At 41.6% G+C, this 19,892-nt stretch overlaps 2 protein-coding genes across 4 annotated transcripts in view; both read right to left on the bottom strand.

Moving 5' to 3' along the window:
- Positions 1–8,015: 8,015 nt before the first annotated feature.
- Positions 8,016–8,580, bottom strand: LOC133560817 (protein S100-P-like). Its single transcript, XM_061913774.1, has 2 exons — positions 8,364–8,580; positions 8,016–8,224 (listed from the first exon to the last, which is right to left on the bottom strand). The coding sequence occupies exons 1-2, from the start codon at positions 8,526–8,528 to the stop codon at positions 8,093–8,095; spliced, it is 297 nt and encodes a 98-aa protein (XP_061769758.1). The 5' UTR covers positions 8,529–8,580; the 3' UTR covers positions 8,016–8,092.
- A 1,778-nt stretch (positions 8,581–10,358) lies between these two features.
- The window catches only part of LOC133560813 (uncharacterized), a 30,970-nt gene continuing 21,436 nt past the window's right edge, over positions 10,359–19,892 (bottom strand). For all 3 annotated transcript variants that reach the window (XM_061913761.1, XM_061913762.1, XM_061913763.1), the window contains exon 5: positions 10,359–13,257. In XM_061913761.1, coding sequence (XP_061769745.1) covers positions 13,192–13,257 — 66 coding nt within the window. In that variant the 3' untranslated portion in view covers positions 10,359–13,191. The remainder of the gene's footprint in view (positions 13,258–19,892) is intronic.

The following is a 19,892-nucleotide window of genomic DNA, read 5'->3' as shown; positions in this document are numbered from 1 at the left end:
ATGAGTATATCCGTTCGGCCACCATGTTCCATGGAGAAGTCTGATCTACAAAATTTGCAGGCCCTTCGAGCTGTCCTGGATGAACTGAAATAATTTTTTCCAATCATTTTGGAACTTGCAAGCATACTTCTTCTTCTTACTCGTCTTCGCCATGTCTCTTCTTCGTTCTTCTGCCTCGTCTCTGTTATGTTTTTGGACATTACGACTTGCCGTATTGTTTTGAAGCAATGCATGATGAGAAATAGCTCCGTGCCTGCCTACTTAATGGGTTATAGACAACGGAGAAATATATAATAGTCTCCTTTTCGGGTGAGAGAGCATGTTAAAGGCAGTGTCTTTAAGGCACGCCCCTAATATTGTTCTCCGGGTGGAAATCAGTAGAAATTCGTGAGAATGGTTGCCCCGGGAGATTTTCGGGAGGGGGATTGTAATTCGGGAGTCTCCCGGGAAAATCGGGAGGGTTAGCAAGTATGCCCACATAAAACTTATAAACAGTGGTATGTAAATTTGTTTTAACTCAAAAACTCTCTCTGACTGAAAAAATAAACATATATCATCATTCACCTTTCACATATCCTTTCCTTTTTTTGTAGTTTGACTTTTAAGATTGAGTCCGGCAGTAATCTGGAACCTTTCGAAACATCAAATCCAACTAGGCCAGTTTGAAAAAATCCTCAAAATTGAACGAGTCCGGCAGATTTATCGAAAACAAGTAATAGTTGTTGGTTATCTTCGCGCTCTTTCACGAGACCTGTCCTGTCGGTGTCTTTGCTCAAGCCTTCAAGAAAATCTCCATTTTATTGTCTGCAGCATGTGTATGCATCCCGGAGACCAGGTCGGCGAATTCTGACACCATGTTGTTTACTTAAAGGCCTACTGAAACCCACTTCCGACCACGCAGTCTGATAGTTTATACATCAATGATGAAATGTTCATCCTCACTCTGTCAAGCTTGGACTTGGATTGTTTGTGCTCCTTCGACGCAGAGGGAATATGGGACGAGCCAGGCGTGAATTCAGGACAGCTTCCAGATGTCCACAATGATCTAGAGTCATAAGAGGGCGGGAGGAGGACATGGCGGTGGATCGCCAAACCACGTGTCCCCGTATCCAACGGGGCAGAGTCAGGTGGCGGTGACGCGTGGAAGACCGAGGTGGGCGCCCGGGAACGGCCATATCCGTGACCGACCCTCTTGGCGTGGCGGACGACCATGTAAAAACCACAACCGTGGCCGTCGAGGAGGGCGTGGCGGACGACCACGTAGTGGCCACAATTGTGGCCGACGAGGTCGGCATCTTTGGCGTGGTGGGCACCCACGTAGTCTCCAACCCACGGCGTCAACGTGGCAGGCGTTGGCGCTCGGCGTGATGACGGCGTTGGAGCTTGACGTGGACTTGGCGTTGGTCGTGGAGCTGCCACTGGCGGCACTTGGCTTCGTGGAGCTGCCACTGGGGGCACTTGGCTTCGTGGAGCTGCCACTGGGGGCACTTGGCTTCGTGGAGCTGCCACTGGGGGCACTTGGCTGCGTGGAGCTGCCACTGGGGGCACTTGGCTGCGTGGAGCTGCCACTGGGGGCACTTGGCTGCGTGGAGCTGCCACTGGGGGCACTTGGCTGCGTGGAGCTGCCACTGGGGGAACTTGGCTGCGTGGAGCTGCCACTGGGGGCACTTGGCTGCGTGGAGCTGCCACTGGGGGCACTTGGCTGCGTGGAGCTGCCACTGGGGGCACTTGGCTGCGTGGAGCTGCCACTGGGGGCACTTGGCTGCGTGGAGCTGCCACTGGGGGCACTTGGCTGCGTGGAGCTGCCACTGGGGGCACTTGGCTGCGTGGAGCTGCCACTGGGGGCACTTGGCTGCGTGGAGCTGCCACTGGGGGCACCTGGCTTCGTGGAGCTGCCACTGGGGGCACCTGGCTTCCTGGAGCTGCCGCTGGGGGCACCTGGCTTCGTGGAGCTGCCACTGGGGGCACCTGGCTTCGTGGAGCTGCCACTGGGGGCACCTGGCTTCGTGGAGCTGCCACTGGGGGCACTTGGCGACTTGGAGGTTGACGTGGAGGTGGACTTTGACGTGGACGTGGAGCAGGTCGTGGTGTTAACCTTGGACTTGGCCTCGGTGCTAGCCGTGGACTTGGTTGTGGCACTAGCCGTGGAGCAGGTCGTGGTGCTAGCCTTGGACTTGGACTTGGACTTGAACTTGGTGCTAGCATCAGACCTGAACTTGGAGCTAGCCTTGGACCTGGACTTGGTGCTAGCATCGGACTTGGTCTTAGACCTGGTGCTGGACTTGGAGCTGGACGCGGACTTGGTCTTGGAGCTGGAAGCTGCGGCTTAATCGGACGAAAAACTGTAGGTGGGGGACGTGCTGGTCGCTGTGGTTTGGAACCGCACCGGGCAGAACCAACCCACAAACTCCCAGTTCCCCCCCCCCCCCCAAGGAGTGGCTGCCAGACACTTTCATCATGACATGAAACAGTCTCTTGGGGTGGGTGGAGGGCGGTGAGGAGGGGGGCAGAATCCTCCCCTCCAAATTGTCCATCTTGTATTTTCTTTTTATTTGTCTTGGTTTGATTATTTGAAAAAAAAAAAATCTTGTGACGTGGGTGGAGCTTGAGTCTTGGGAGGCGTGGCATGAAATTCAGATGGCTGTGATTGATGTGATCTATTGTGCAAAATCATGTTTTGATAACAATTTATCAATGTTATGGGATTTGAGTCTTCTGATGGAGGTGGGTGATTAACTGTGAAAGTCTTGAAAAAAAAATCTTCCTGATCTGTGATGTGTGTTGACGTTGGCGTGACGTTTTCATGGAGAGTCCGGGCCGCACGCGGTCCACTTCCGCCCTGAGTGGGAGGAGCTTGCTGGCGCGACGCTTCCTTTCCGTACCTGGAGGCCTTCCCCGACATCCTCCGTTGAGGGCGACATTTCCGGGAAGACGGCAACATTTCGTCGTCTTCGGGCCAAATGAAGTCAATGGTGACCTCTTCACCATTTGGCCCCAACGTCAACCTTCTTTGCGCGAGGGAAGAGTAGCGCAGCGTTTCCTCTTCCATCGCGCTCAGCACCGCCAAAGACGCCTCGTCCAAATCTCCTGCGAAGGAGCGCTTTTGCTGGGAACATTCTGTCAAAACTTGGACTTGGATTGTTTGTGCTCCTTCGATGCAGAGGGAATATGGGATGAGCCAGGCGTGAATTCAGGTACATGATTCTTTATTTATACACTAAACAGAAAAATAAGCAAACTAAGGGCGCTCACAAGGAGGTATAAAACTTGGCTACAAAATAAAAACAGGAAACAAAAACACTTGCTCGATTGGCATGAATGAACTAAGAACAGAAACAGCATGATGGCATGACTATAAACAACTAAAACAAAACACTTACTGTGACAACAAAAACAGGAGGCAAGAATAGCAAGGTGTGTGGCAGCTGATCGTGGGCATGGAGAATGAGCAGCAAAGGTCGTAGATTACAATGAAAGTTAGAACAGCATGGGTAATGAAAGTTAATGTTCCCAGACTGATGGACAGAAAGAAAATAACTTAAGTAGTGGCTGTGATCATTAGGAACAGGTGCGGGACTGACGGCAGGGGCGTGACTAGAAGGGCAAGGTGAAAATCAATGAGTTGTCATGGTAACAAAAACAAACCAGAAAGTGAAAAAACAGAACAACAGCCCAGAAAACCAAAAAAAACATGATCAAATATAAAATCAGATTTACTGACGTGACACGCTCAAATTAATGGGGAAATCGTCGCTTTCTCGGTCCGAATAGCTCTTGCTGCTTGAGGCTATGATTATAAACAATGTGAATATGTGAGGAGCCCTCACCCTTGTGATGTCATCGTCTGCGACTTCCGGTAAAGGCAAGGCTTTTTTATCAGCACCAAAAGTTGCAAACTTTATCGTGGATGTTCTCTACTAAATCCTTTCAGCAAAAATATGGCAATATCGCGAAATGATCAAGTATGACAAATAGAATGGACCTGCTATCCCCGTTTGAATAAGAAAATCTCATTTCAGTAGGCCTTAAACTGCATTTAATTTAGATAATAATGAGTCAAATTTTGGAATATGGGATCCATTATTTTAATTTGTTTTAACTATTAAATGAACAGAAAATATGACCTATAATACATTTGTGGAAAATATTGGACACAATGTGTTGTCAAGCGGGAAGCACGGTGGTACAGGGGTTAGTGCATGAGCCTCACAATACGTCCTGACTAAGGGGAGGTGAAGGCAAACAAACACCAGAGTGTGGTATGTTCAATAATTTATTACATATATATAGTAAATATATATAAGAACAATAACAAATAATACTAACTAATAAACTAAGGAAATGAAGTGTGACAAAAATCCAAGAGTGTGTATGGTGTAACACTATGTGTAGAATTTGACTGAAGTGTGTGTTACCAAAGTGTTGAACGAGATACGAGGAAGTCTAGGGGGCAGGCAGATGATCAGGGGCAAGAGACAGGCGTCACAGTCCAGGGGCGAGCGAGGAGTCGAGGAACGTGGGAGACAGTCGAGAGCCAGGGCAACGGAAGCTAAACACTGCTGAAAAACACGGGAGAAGACAAGGGACCAATCAAGCAACGGAGAGGAAACAAGGATAGAGCAAACAGCTTCGCTTACAGTGCACCATTAGAGAACTAAGTTCCCGTGCCGATCCTTGGGTCCACTGGTCCTATATTCAGCTCGCCCTCATCAGTCACAGGTGTCCAGATTGCCTGATCATCTGCAGACTTGTAGCTGCGTGGGTGTGCTGTTCCCAGCGCGAGCAGGGGCGTGTCCGAGCATGCTGTCAGTGGATCCTCCGGGTGCTCCTGCAGTGGAGGGAGACGCAGACTGCGCGTGCTCAGTAACAGTCTTGTGTAGTCCTGAGTTCGGGATCTTTCTGTGTGGAGTTTGCATGTTCTCCCCGTGACTGCGTGGGTTCCCTCCGGGTACTCCGGCTTCCTCCCACTTCCAAAGACATGCACCTGGGGATAGGTTGATTGGCAACACTAAATGGTCCCTAGTGTGTGAATGTTGTCTATCTGTTTTGGCCCTGCGATGAGGTGGCGACTTGTCCAGGGTGTACGCCGCCTTCCGCCCGGATGCAGCTGAGTTAGGCTCCAGCACCCCCGTGACCCTAAACTAGACAAGCGGTAGAAAATGGATGGATGGTGACTGTGACACTATTGTTCTTTTTTTTTTTTTTAATGTTTTTATTTTTTATAAATCCTCTTCCTGCCCATGTTGGTGTGTCAAAGTTGTGTGAAGTCTGAAGTCAAGAACAACTTCCACCCACTCGAAACTCAAACTTTATCATTTCCCCTCAAAAGTCAGCATAAATATAGTATGGAAAATGAATATTTCATTGTTATTTGATTTTAAAAGTTTATCCGCTTACAAAATATGAACAGAAGAGCATTTCTTTTGGTAGGTAACTGAAAGAGGCTGATAGTTAACAGTTAAAGTAAATGGGTTGTACTTGTATAGCGCTTTTTCTACCTTCAAGGTACTCAAAGCGCTTTCACACTTTTCTACATTCACACACACATTCACACACTGATGGCGGGAGCTGCCATGCAAGGCCCTAACCAGGACCCATCAGGAGCAAGGGTGAAGTGTCTTCCTCAAGGACACAACGGACGTGACGAAAATGGTAGATGGTGGGGATTGAACCAGGAACCCTCAGGTTGCTGGCTCGGCCACTCTGCCAACTGCGCCATGACTTCCCCTAAGTACCACTGATAGTCACACATGTTTTACCCCCTTGGAGGTGAGGGGAACAGTGAGCATTAGCGGTGGCTGCGCTCAGGAATCATTTTGGTGATTTAAACCCCCAATTTCAACCCTTGATGCTAAGTGCCAAGCAGGGAAGCAATGGGTACCATTTTTGTAGTCTTTGGTATGGTTTGAACTCACGACCAACCGATCTAAGGGTGGACATTCTGACCACAAGGCTACTGAGCAGGTCTAAACCGCAATGAATACATGAATTGAATGAATCAGTTTTTGTTTTCATTTCCCCGGGATCAGACAGCAGTCATGGCTTCTGATGGTAGGAGCTCTGCTCTTACCTACTCAGTGGCCTAGTGGTTAGAGTGTCCGCCCTGAAATCGGTAGGTCGTGAGTTCAAATCCCGACCGAGTCATACCAAAGACTATAAAAATAAAATGGGACCTATTACCTCCCTGCTTGGCACTCGGCATTAAGGGGTGGAATTGGGGGTTGAATCAACAAAAACTATTCCTGGCTGCTGCCCAATGCTCCCCTCACCTCCCAGGGGGTGATCAAGGGTGATGGGTCAAATGCAGAGAATAATTTCGCCACATCTAGTATGTTACAATCATTGGTACTTTAACTTTAACTGTGTGCTCTTGTGTCATCCTTTTGTGTACCTGATATTTCCCTCTGTTTTTCATGTGTTTTTATTTTTTTGCCTTTTGGTTCGGGACCCTTTGAGACCGTGTAAAAAGGGGTGGCACTTTTTGGACTTCTGCGGCGCTTTTTTGTAAACTTCTGGATCTGCCTTGCGGGAGCCCTTTGGCCATGGAGACCAGCTGCTGGGTCTCTGCCACACCAGAGTCCGTTTGGAAAGACTGGAGGGGATGCGGATGAAGAGACAGGGCTGAGGAGATGGTGCTGAGCGCCGGGACGGACAAGCTTCACAGTGTCTTGGCGGAATGAGCAGGTATCGGACACCTCGGTCTCCTTAGACGCATCCTCGCTCATCCATGCAGACTGGTCTAGTGTTAGTGGGCGGGTGAGGGTGGGCTTGGTTGCTTTGTTGGGTCTGCTCCTGTCTCTGGCCATGCTCCCCTCACCTCAGTAGACGATGGTGTGGAACACCGCAGAGGCCACCACAGTGTATGTTTTTGTTGTTGTTGTTGTTGTTTTACTTTTGTAGCTGTATGTAGAAATGGATGGTTGCATCAGCTCTGCTCTTTTAATGTCCTTTGTGTTCTTTGATGTTTCCCTCTTACACACATGTTTATGTGTGCTATGGCTATGCATTTTTTCCCCCCTTGGCCTCACACAGTCTGGACGTCAGACTGAATTTCCCATAGCTGGCTCGTGTTTATTCGGCTAAATGATTGAATCTTTAAGGAAATAACAGCATTGTATGCAGGCACAGGTAGTTGTCATTACTTTGTTACATTGTTTTGACGGGGACGCCGTGGCGCAGTGGAAGAGTGGCCGTGCGCAACCCGAGGGTCCCTGGTTCAATCCCCACCTAGTACCAACCTCGTCACGTCCGCTGTGTCCTGAGCAAGACACTTCACCCTTGCCCCTGATAGGTGCTGGTTAGCGCCTTGCATGGGAGCTCCCTCCATCAGTGTGTGAATGGGTAAATGTGGAAGTAGTGTCAAAGTGCTTTGAGTACCTTAAAGGTAGAAAAGCGCTATACAATAACAACCCATTTATTTATCATTTCTCAATCATGCTCTTACTCCTCATCTGTTTGCTCTGCTCAGTTGTTGATTAGTTTTCCAAAGATGTAAATCAGTGCATTTGTCACTGGACTGGACAGCATATACCAGACTGGTTGTCTGTGTATGGGCATATGCGCACATTCCTCCCCCCAACACCCACCCCACACCTTCACCATTGCTTGATTCCCCTTAGAGGCGATGGACGGCTGAGTAGCGCTTATACAGCAGCAGCTGGCCTCCATAGCTCCCACACTATCCCCTCTTTTGCAAGTTTTGTTGATTCTACGTGCCGAGTCTATGTGTGCTATGGCTATTTATTTGTTTTTTCATTGGCCGCAGTTTGGACCTCCCCCAGCAATTACCTTCTTTCTCACCTTTTTTGTAAGGGGCCCCTGAAGTTGGCAGACCCGTCAGCGATCCTGTTCTGTCTCCCTGTAATGTTTGTCTGCTCTTGAATGGGATTGTGGTGAAAAATCTTAATTTCCCCTCGGGGATTAATAAAGTATTTCTGATTCTGATTTTGATTAAGAACGGAAGTTTGCCAATGAACACCAGAAGTCAAAGAACAAACCAAGAACATACGTCCGTGTTCAGCTGTGGAAGTTGTTTTTATTCAAAGCCTCAACAGGGCATTGCGATTGTGCGGCCGGTTCAACGGTGGCGCTCTCACTTCCCGGGGCAGCGGCTGTGGCACAAGCAGGTGAGGTCGGCCACGCTCTTTATGAACTTGCCGAAGTCTATCTCCTCGTCTCCGTTCTTATCCAGGAATTTGTCCACCATCCCTGGGTCTTCTGCACACTGCACATATACGTGAAACACAAACATCAGCTTTGGACTTTCATGGAGGAATTTTTTTTCAAATGCATATGCCCAGAATCCACATTTAAATATTATCAATAGTTGAATGTCCTCTAAAGTAGAACTACGTTGACAGTACCTTGGTTAATAATTTGGGCATCTCGTGACGGAGCAGAGTCTTGACCTCAGTCTTGCTCAGGGTGCGCTTGTCCCCTTCAGCACTGGCGTACTTGTTGAAGGTCTGGAGGAGAAGGGCAATGGCGGATTCCAGGTTGGTCATCCCGGCTTGCTGACAGGAGCTCATTTTGGACGGGTGTTGTTGGGAAGGAGATGTGTCGTGAAGGGATGGCAGAGACTCGCTTTTTATAGTTTCTAGTCTTCGCCTTTCACCTGGTTGAAGTGTTTACCTAAGATGTGCATCATAACCACCACAACTAGGTCCCGTGTGTATACAACATATTATTCCGGGGCTTATTGCTCATTCTGATTGTGCTAAGGAGTGGTCTTCTTCTTTGTGTCCTTTGTGCTGATACTATTGCATGCCAAAAACCCGTGTTTCACGTTCATTTGCACAAAGGATTGACCCTTATTCTACTATGTGCCATAAAAAAATAAAAAATTAGGGCTGACAAAAATAACAAGTTAACTCAAGATTAAACAAGAAATATTCCATGATTCATTCATCTTTGGGCACCTCATGATTCGATTCGATCCAATTACTGGGGTGACCATTCAAATGTTTGTAATATAGTATATTATTTGGTATATATTATAATAACCTGTTACAGAATCTCAACTTAGCTCCTGACGTATGACCTTCACACGCGGATGGCTTAAGACGTTTATTTTTAAAAAAGGTATTCTCAAAATTGCATTTCCAAAAATCGCTGAATGTCTGACAAAAGAAAATTGAGCAACCCCAACTCCAACCCAAGCATACTTTACAATACCTGAGATAGAAATGTACAAAACCCAAAACCAGTGAGGTTGGCACGTTGTGTAAATTGTAAATAAAAACGGAATACAACGATTTGCAAATCCTTTTCAACCTATGTTTAATTGAATAGACTGCAATGACAAGATACTGAACATTCCAACTGGTTATTTTTTGCAAATATTAGCTCATTTGGAATTTGATGTCTGCAATACGTTTCAAAAGAGCTGGCGAAAAGGACTGAGAAAGTTGAGGAATGCTCATCAAACACTTATTTGGAACATCCCACAGGTGAACAGGCTAATTGGTAACAGTGGGTGCCATGGTATGAAAGCAGCTTCCATGAAATGCTTAGTCATTCACAAACAAAGATGGAGGCGAAGGTCACCACTTTGTGAACAAATGCCTGAGCAAATTGGCAACAGTTGAAGAACAACTTTTCTCAACAAGCTATTACAAGGAACTTAGAGAATTCACCATCTACGGTCCAAAATATATTAAAGGGTTCAGAAAATCTGGAGAAATCGCTGCACATAAGCTAAATAAACATTAAATGCCCGTGACCCATGATCCCTCAGGCGGTACTGCATCAAAAAGCGACATCGGTGTGTAAAGGATATCACCACATGGGCTTAGGAACACTTCTGAAAACCACTATCAGTAATTAAAGTTTTTCTTTTTTTCCCATCCGCCAAGGGCATCTGAATCAAGTTGAAAAAAGCTTCAGAATATGAAATTATGAAGCAAAAGTAGTTTTTTTACTTTCATCTCGAGTAGGCCTGTGTGTGTTGCTGTCTGCAAATGTATCCCCTGCTCATCATCCGCCAATGATACTAACTTTAAACCTTTTGTAAATTTACAAATGTCATTTATATATAGATTGAATAATTTTGGTCCTAGTATTAATCCCTGAGGTGCACCTTAGATAATGTTCTAGAAAATAAGTCTCGTCTTTTTTGTTCACATAAACAAAATCAAAAAGTACTCCTCAGATAATATTTCTAAATGTTTTAATGTAATTGTTAATATATATATTTTCTAATTATTAATTTCAAACAATCCCTCAGCTCTTCAATATAGCAGTTAATTTTTTTTTAAATGTGCATGCAAATATATGAAATATAATTCAAGATAACCTGAATGTATTCTATCTAGTTTGTAATATTTGCATTTAAGGCAGGAAATGAATCACCACAGCAGTAGTTTCAGTACATTGTTTTTTAATGTATACAAGTCAACATAATATTTGACAGTACAATACAACAACACCCAGCCAGACCCGCGACCCCGAAAGGGACAAGCGGTAAAAAATGGATGGATATTTACGTCTAAAGACAGAACGAAAAAAGATGTAAGCCTTTACTTCCGAATGCTGAAAATAGTTCCGTACATGAAGTCAAGAGGAAGAATAGCACGGAAATCGCTCAACATTAGGATACTCAAAGTCTCGTATTTTAACACAAATTGAAGTTACTCAAGCTTTGTGTGTCCGCTGTTAATTGTTTTAAGTGAATAAAACTAACTATATTTACATTTTAAGGTCGCTCTTCTTTTCTCTCCACAAAGTACTGTTCACCAAATATCACGACTCTATCAAAACAAAAATGAACATTTAAAAAATGCATAATATATTTATGTACACCACTTATACTACATCCTCACAGTACAGCAAGGTCAACACAAAAACACCATCAAACTTCGACTTGATTTCGCGCCCCTCGCTCGTACGCTCTTTTTCTACGGCGTTTTACCTGCAAGCCCAAGTCTAGTAAGACCGGCTTCAGGTAAACTTGCTGTAAGCCCCGCCCACAGGCACCCTGCCATTCATTTTAAACCGTAAAAAAAAAAGAGAAATGAATGTGAAAAATGAAAAGTCAAAATAAAAACCCGCGAAACACAAAACAATAAAACGTGTAAAAATATGAATATTGCCATCAAAACATAAAAAAATATTTTAATGTTTGTATTTTCACCTGCCTCTGGTGTTTTGACCGCGCACACGTTTCTAATCAAGACCCTTATTTAAGCCTGTTTTTACGAGTCAGTCTGCTTGGCGCCATTGCTTGTTTTCATGCGATACCACAGTTCGTGTTGCTCGAATTATGCCGTGTCCACGTAAGTCTTGTTTATTTCTAGCCACAGTTTCGTGTTTGTTCGAAGCCATAGTTTATGTTTGTTTGTTTCATGCCACAGTTTTGTGTTTGTTCCACGCCATAATTTATGTTTGTTTACCTCATGCCCTGCCAAGATTTATCGAGTTAATACATATGTTCCTACCTGCAAGCCCTGTCCGGAATAGTCTATTTGCATCCCGGGAGAAAAAACCTCGCAGTAAGCTGCGAATCCCCTCCCGTCATGACAGAATGATCATAAGTCGGCATGGTAACCAAACATAACAAGGGAGCGCAAACAGGAACTAAAAGAGTCCAAAAACTAACAAAAAATAACAAACATAATCCAGACCACAGATCATGACCAATTTAGAGTTATTTGGACACTAGGGGAACATATTCTAAGTAATAAAGACTTAATTTAGAGTTATTTGGTTAGGGTTAGGGACAGGGTTAGAGGGTTAGGGTTATAATAAGGCCTTAATAATGACTAGTTAAGATCCAAAATGTTACTAATTTGCATGTTAATAAGCAACTAATTAATGGTGAATATGTTCCCCACACTAAATACCTTGTTATTTTTTTTTTTACTGGTGCACAAAATGAACCGTGCATGAACATTAACTTGTTCAAACAACAAAACCAACACAGTGACAAAACTCAAATTAGACACCTGCAAATCAGTCAGCTGTTGCCGTATCCGTAATACGCCGATAGGAAGAAGTCTGTATTTATACAATGAGTCGGGTGTGTATTGACCTCCGCCGAACCCCTGAGGCCGACTCACCGAACCCTTAGGGTTCGATCGAACCCAGGTTAAGAACCACTGGACTAGAAGTATAAGATTTCATGGTATTTAGCTATTTGGAGTGACAGATTGTTTGGTAAACGTATAGCATGTTCTATATGTTATAGTTATTTAAATGACTCTTATCATAATATGTTACGTTAACATACCAGGCACCTTCTCAGTTGGTTATTTATGCGTCATGTAACATACACTTATTCAGCCTGTTGTTCACTATTCTTTATTTATTTTAAATTGCCTTTCAAACGTCTATTCTTGGTGTTGCGTTTTATCAAAAAAATGTCCACAAAAAATGCAACTTATACTCCAGTGCGACTTATATCTGTTTTTTTCCTTGTTTATTATGCGTTTTCTGCAGGTGCGACTTATACTCTGGAGCGATTTATATTCTGGAGCGACTTATACTCCGAAAAATGCGGTGTGTGTGTGTGTGTGTGTGTGTGTGTATATATATATATATATATATATATATATATATATATATATATATATATATATATATATATTACTGAATATGCCCAAGCACTGTTTTTAAAATATTATGTGAAAATGCCTTTTATACTGTATTTTCTTAGTTGTATATACTGTATGTGTTTGTATGTCTACTTACAATAAAGCTTGATCGATTATTTGTCAATCAATACAACTTTTTCTGCTATGTCAATTTTTTTTCTAGACTAAATCTTACCGGCAGTGTTTTGGCTCCTAGATATGATCCTTTTAAATAGATTCTTAAAAATTATGAATTAAAATTAAATAAATAAGCAATGTGCGCCCCCCTATTAACCATAAATGCACATTTATTTGGACCCCGCCTGCTCCTTTAAGACGGTTTAAAAAGGTGCAGAAGAGCAACAACTTGAAATGTCACAAACAGTTTGCACTTCCTGTCATTGACCCGTCATTCACGGCCACAAAGACACACAGTTTCCACTCGGCGATACGGAAATTCTCACAGCTGATACCATTTTTTTTTGTTTTTTTTTCCCCTCTTTGAACAGACAAAACATGTTTACACAGCATAACAGGATGATATGATACATGCGTCAAAGGTGTAGCAAAGCATTCCGTACAAGGCTTTACAAACAACATCACTTGTCTTCAGCGCAGGTCCTCACCCGCTTTGCTTCATTTCCACGCGCTCAAAGTAATCCACGGATTCGTACACGTCCACCTGACACTGCAACAGACAGAGGGATGCAAAGTTAAAATGAACACGTTGATGTTAATTTTTCATTTAAAGCATTTCACCGAAATGTAAAATGTGTTCTCAAACCACGATGAGTAACATTTGCTTGCATTGTGATTGATGGGTCTGCATTATCTGAGGCAGAGGAAAAGCAACAATTTCAACATTTGTTGCTCAATGCTAGGGAACATGTTCATTTTATTTGGACCTGGTGTGTTATTTTAGTAAATAGAACAGACTGCATCGGTTCAAATCGGTTAAGAACAATAAATGACTTTATAAAGCCACTTTTTGTCTATACATTTATCTTTATAATAATAAAAATAATTGAAAATGATAAGACCTCATGTTGAGGGCTGTTTTTTAGCATTTTTGGTGATCTAAAAAAATGGGTAAGTTAAATCAGTGGTTCTCAAATGGGGATACGCGTACCCCTTGGAGTACTTGAAGGTTTGCCAAGGGGTACGTGAGATTATTTTTAAAAATATTCTAAAAATAGCAACAATTCAAAAATCCTTTATAAATTTATTTATTGATTAATACTTCAACAAAATATGAATGTAAGTTCATAAAATGTGAAAAGAAATGCAACAATGCAATATTCAGTGTTGAGAGCTAGATTTTTTATGGACATGTTCCATAAATATTGATGTTAAAGATTTCTTTTTTTGTGAAGAAATGTTTAGAATGAAGTTCATGAATCCAGATGGATCTCTATTACAATCCACAAAGAGGGCACTTTAAATGGGAACATTATCACCAGACCTATGTAGGCGTCAATATATACCTTGATGGTGCAGAAAAAAGACCATATATTTTTTTAACCGATTTCCGAACTCTAAATGGGTGAATTTTGGCGAATTAAACGCCTTTCTGTTTATCGCTCTGGAGGGGATGACGTCAGAATGTGACGTCGCCGAGGTAATACAGCCGCCATTTTCATTTTCAACACATTGTAAACATTGGGTATCAGCTCTGTTATTTTCCGTTTTTTCGACTATTTTTTGGAACTTTGGAGACATCATGCCTCGTCGGTGTGTTGTCGGAGGGTGTAACAACACTAACAGGGAGGGATTCGAGTTGCACCACTGGCCCGAAGATGTGAAAGTGTCTGCCGCCAGACCCCCATTGAATGTACCAGAGTGACTCCACATTTTACCGGCGTTGCTACGGCAGACAGACATGGCACAGAGATGTATGGATAACCTGCAGATGCATTTGCAATGATAGTCAACGAAATCACAAAGGTGAGTTTTGTTGATGTTGACTTATGTGCTAATCAGACATATTTGGTCGCGGCGTGACTACCAGTTAATTGATGCTAACATGCTACGCTAATCGATGCTAACATGCTATTTACCGGCGGTGCTAAAGCAGACATGGCACAGAGATTTATGGATAACCTTCAGATGCATTTGTAACGATAAAGTCACAGAAATCACAAAGGTGAGTTTTGTTGATGTTGACTGCCAGCTAATCGATGCTAACATGCTATGCTAATCGATGCTAACATGCTATTTACCGGCGGTGCTAAAGCAGACATGGAACAGAGATGTATGGATAACCTGCAGATGCATTTGCAACTATATTACGTTTCCTTCAATCCACATTTATTGCGAAAAAAACGCTTACCAATCGACGGATTTAAGTTGCTCCAGTGTCACAAGATGCGAAAGTCCTGATCGTTTGGTCCGCACATTTTACCGGTGATGCTAACGCAGCTATTCGGCCACGGGGCCATGAATAGCGTCAATAGCTATTCGCTCAATAGTTTCAGTTTCTTCTTCAATACTTTCATACTCCAACCATCCGTTTCAAAACATGCGTAATCTGTTGAATCGCTTAAGCCGCTGAAATCCGAGTCTGAATCCAAGCTAATGTCGCTATATCTTGCTGTGCTATTCGCCATTGTTTGTTTACATTGGCAGCACTGTATGACGTCACAGGGAAATGGATAGTGGCATCGCAAATAGTGAAAATCAAGCACTTTAAAGCTTTTTTTAGGGATATTCGGAGACCGGTAAAATTTTGAAAAAATACAACAAACCACTGGGAACTGATTTTTATTGTTTTTAACCCTTTTGAAATTGTGATAATGTTCCCCTTTAAGTTGATGATTACTTCTGTGTGTAGAAATCTTTATTTATAATTGAATCACTTGTTTATTTTTCAACAAGTTTTTAAGTTATTTTTATATCTTTTTTCCAAATAGTTAAAAAAAGACCACTACAAATGAGCAATAATTTGCACTGTTATACAATTGAATAAATCAGAAACTGATGACATAGTGCTGTATTTTACTTCTTTAGCTCTTTTTTCAACCAAAAATGTACTTGAACTAAAACAATGTTCACAGGGGGTACATCACTGATAAAAGGTTGAGAAACACTGAGTTAGATTAATGACAATGATTAAATAAATTTCCCATTTTTAAAAACAAAATTTAATCTGTCGACAGCACTAGTTAAAGGTGTTTGATAAACGGATTTCTGGTACTGATTCTACTGGACATGAATTTACTAAAATTCCTGGATCAAACACGATTAACATAGTCTTGGATTTAAATATGAAATTAGGGCTGTGCGATATATCGATTTACTCGATATATCGCGGGTTTGTCTCTGCGGGCATTACACTACAGGCTCTTCTCACTCTTTCTTGTCTTTTCTTCTCACAGACAGCAAGCGCACCTTCTTACCTACGTCACATACGTATAAGGCCTCGCGGAGCAGAGAGGTAGCAGCATGGGTAACATTAGTTGTGGTGCGAGTGGTAACACGAGAGAAAGAAGGTGCAAATCTGGTACCAAATGAAGAAAGAATTAATTACCAGGAAAAACAGCAGGGGGTCCATCCTCTGGCGGTGGTTTGGCTTCAAATGGGAATATGTCGAACAGACAACCGTAATTTGTCAAGTGTGGGGCAAAAGCATTGCTACAAAAATTAGCATTACTGCTAATATGTAGCATCATTTGAAAAGTCACCTGCTATATAATGAAGAGTGCTTACTCCACATATCAACATCTCCATTCGGTGCCACACCAAGAAAATGCCATTTTAACATCAACACCGTGTGAAAAAAAAATTGTCAACAAAATAAGGAGATAACGTCCGTAGTAACCTACCACATAGCGATTGGATTTCCTATTATGCAGCTCACTTTTATTTGACAGTTATTGAAATATCTTGTGTGAACTGCACTTTATTTGTTTTAAACTATTGTAGTGGCGTTCTGTACAAAAAGTGCACTTTAATTTAGTGTTGTTTTGACAAGTCATCTTAGTGACATCATGCACAAAGTTGCACTAATAGCTTGTTTTAAAATGTCTCTGACAATCTTGCACTTTCTGTTTTGAAATGCCATGAATGTTTGTGCCACTGCTTAATAACTGTTTAATAAATACTGTTTTGGTCAACTGACTTAGTTGTGATTCCCCTCTCTGCATGAAAGTTTAAAATGAGCATATATTAATGCAGTATGAACAAGAATGTTTTACTGTAGACACATAGAACGATCATACTGCTGTGATTATATGCATCAAGTGTTAATTCAAGACTAAGGCAAAATATCGAATTATATATCGTGTATCGTGATATGGCCTAAAAATATCGAGATATTAAAAAGAGGATATATCGCCCAGCCCTATGTGAAATAAATCTCCATTCTTGAAGAAAGACTTAAGCTAATTCAGGTCTAAAAAAAGACAAGTCAAAGATTTCCAGATGCAGGTTAAACTTAGGTAAGAGGGAAGTGTGTGCAACATGGTATAGTGAAGATGCTTTACCATAAATTCGAGACGACTTTTTCTTACACTGTGAAACCTGCGGCGGTGCGGCGAATAAATGAATCTTTACTCAAATAAAAGCCATAATGAAAAGAGTTAAAAAAAACAAAAAAAATCAAATACATCAAAATAGTGTTTTATGGTTTGTGCTATGGCGCTATCTTATGGACGAGTTTGTTCACTGCAGGTGTGATTTTTTTATTTTATTTTGTTTTTTCAACCGGAGTGCTGTGTTTGTCTTCCAGCCATGCATAGCGTTTCGACTCGTATGAATGATTCTTCATTCATTTTGAAGTTTTCCAATATAACTACAACAAATTATGGTTGCTAAACCGTCCCATGTGTGATGTTTGTGGGAGTGTTTTCGTGCATGATTGTACAGTACGTGCTACCGTAATGTGATGGCGTTAGAGTCGTTAGAATGAGCTAATATTTCGAACAGGTTTACGCGTGTCTGTGTTAGTATTATTGACTTACAATGGCATTCTTTTTGTATTGTTTCACTTTCACAAATTCCTTGGTAAACCCACCAAAACGTCACCGTGGAGTTGTTGGCTTATTCAGTGCGGCTCATATCCCATCGCGCTGTATAGTCGGGAAGAAATACGGTACTTTGACTCGTTAACAGAGGTGGGTAGTAACGCGCTACATTTACTCCGTTACATCTACTTGAGTAACTTTTGGGATAAATTGTACTTTAAGAGTAGTTTTTATGCAGCATACTTTTACTTTTACTTGAGTATATTTATAGAGAAGAAACGCTACTTTTACTCCGTTCCATTTATCTGCAATCAGGTCGCTACTCGCTACTTTTTTTTTTTATCGATCTGTTAATGCACGCTTTGTTTGTTTTGTTTTTGTCAGACACGCATTCAAAGTAGGATCTGCGCATGCCTGCGTTTCACCAATCACATGAAGTCACTGGTGACGTTGGACCAATCAAACAGAGCCAGGTGGTCACGTGACCGTCACACGAAGAACCCGACATGTTGAAAAACGTATTGGGGTGTTACCATTTAGTGGTCAATTGTACGGAATATGTACTGTACTGTGCAATCTACTAATAAAAGTTTCAATCAATCAACCAATCAATTACAAGTGTAAAGGAAAAAGGACAATTTTTATTTCAACCGTACTTCCCGTCAAAAGCCTAAAGACTGATCGCACAGTTCCTGTCTTCACAATAAAAGTGCCGCTCCATCGCGCCTGGGTTAACAAAATAAGAGTCTCCGAAAGACAGCGCAAACAAACTAGCAAGCTACGGAGTTTGCCGCCAATGTATTTCTTATAAAGTGTATAAAAACGAATATGGAAGCTGGACAAATAAGATGCCAAAAACCATCGACTTTCATGATGTATTAGACAGGAAGGAGGAACTTTTTTTCTCCTCCATTTGAAAACCGGGACGTTATCATCACTATACTGTCTGATTCCAATCAATGCAAGTCATCAGAATCAGGTAATACACCGACTTATATTCTTGTTTTCATGAAAGCTAGGAATCTATATGTGTTAAACATGCATGTATATTCATTAAAACACCTTTAACATGTCAAAAAAAACGGCAAAATAGATAAATATAAATGATATACTGTATATATAAAGGTGTATATATATATATATATAAAGGTGTATATATATATATATATATATATATATATATATATATATATATATATATATATATATATATATATATATATTAGATATGTGTGTGTATGTATATGTATATATGAGGTAGATCACCTCGACTTGGTCATTTATTAAGTAATTGATTAACGTTGAAAAACTTATTGGGGTGTTACCATTTAGTGGTCAATTGTACGGAATATGTACTGTACTGTGAAATTTACTAATGCAAGTTTCAATCAATCAATCGATCAATGAATGCCTACTGAGCCTATGGAGCTGTTAAGTTAGAGTGGCTCAATTTGCCTTATTTTTATTTTATTTTAATGTATTATTATTTAATGTATAATATTATTTTTGTTGCCGTAATCAGGTTACTCTTCAGTTACTCAGTACTTGACTATTTTTTTCACAACATACTTTTTACTTTTACTCAAGTAAATATTTGGGTGACTACTCCTTACTTTTACTTGAGTAATAAATCTCTAAAGTAACAGTACTCTTACTTGAGTACAATTTCTGGCTACTCTACCCACCTCTGCTCGTTAAATCAGGCGTGTCAAACTCGTTTTCGTTGAGGGCCACATTGTAGTTATGGTTGCCTTCAAAGGGCCCCTTGTAACAGTGAATAATTGAAGAATAAACAATTTATGTATTATAATAATAATAATAATAATACATTTTACTTATAATGCGCCTTTCTGGGAACTCAAGAACACCGTACAAAATCAATAAAAACAATTGGGTAAAAACAACAACAACAACAAAGTTTGATAAGATTTACAATGAATAAGCAGTCAGGAATAGGTGTGTTTTGAGTCTTGATTTGAAGAGGGATATTCAGTCTACGTTACGAAGGTCTGGTGGCAAAGAGTTCCAAAGATGAGGGGCAGAGCAGCTGAAAGCTCGGGCACCCAAGGTGCACAGCTTAAATAAGGGGGTAGTGAGATGGATGGATGAAGAAGATCTTAGGGAACATATATATATATGTGTGTATATGTATGTGTATATATATATATATATATATATATACAAACCCCGTTTCCATATGAGTTGGGAAATTGTGCTGGATGTAAATACAATATGGGTTGCAAATCATTTTCAACCCATATTCAGTTGAATATGCTACAAAGACAACGTATTTGATGTTTTTCAAATAATCATTAACTTTAGAATTTGATGCCAGCAACACATGACAAAGAAGTTGGGAAAG

This window comes from Nerophis ophidion, linkage group LG10, assembly GCF_033978795.1.
Source record: "Nerophis ophidion isolate RoL-2023_Sa linkage group LG10, RoL_Noph_v1.0, whole genome shotgun sequence".
Classification (NCBI taxonomy): domain Eukaryota; kingdom Metazoa; phylum Chordata; class Actinopteri; order Syngnathiformes; family Syngnathidae; genus Nerophis; species Nerophis ophidion.
The sequence above is the reverse complement of the archived record's forward strand: the minus strand, read 5'-3'. Positions and strand labels throughout refer to the sequence as shown.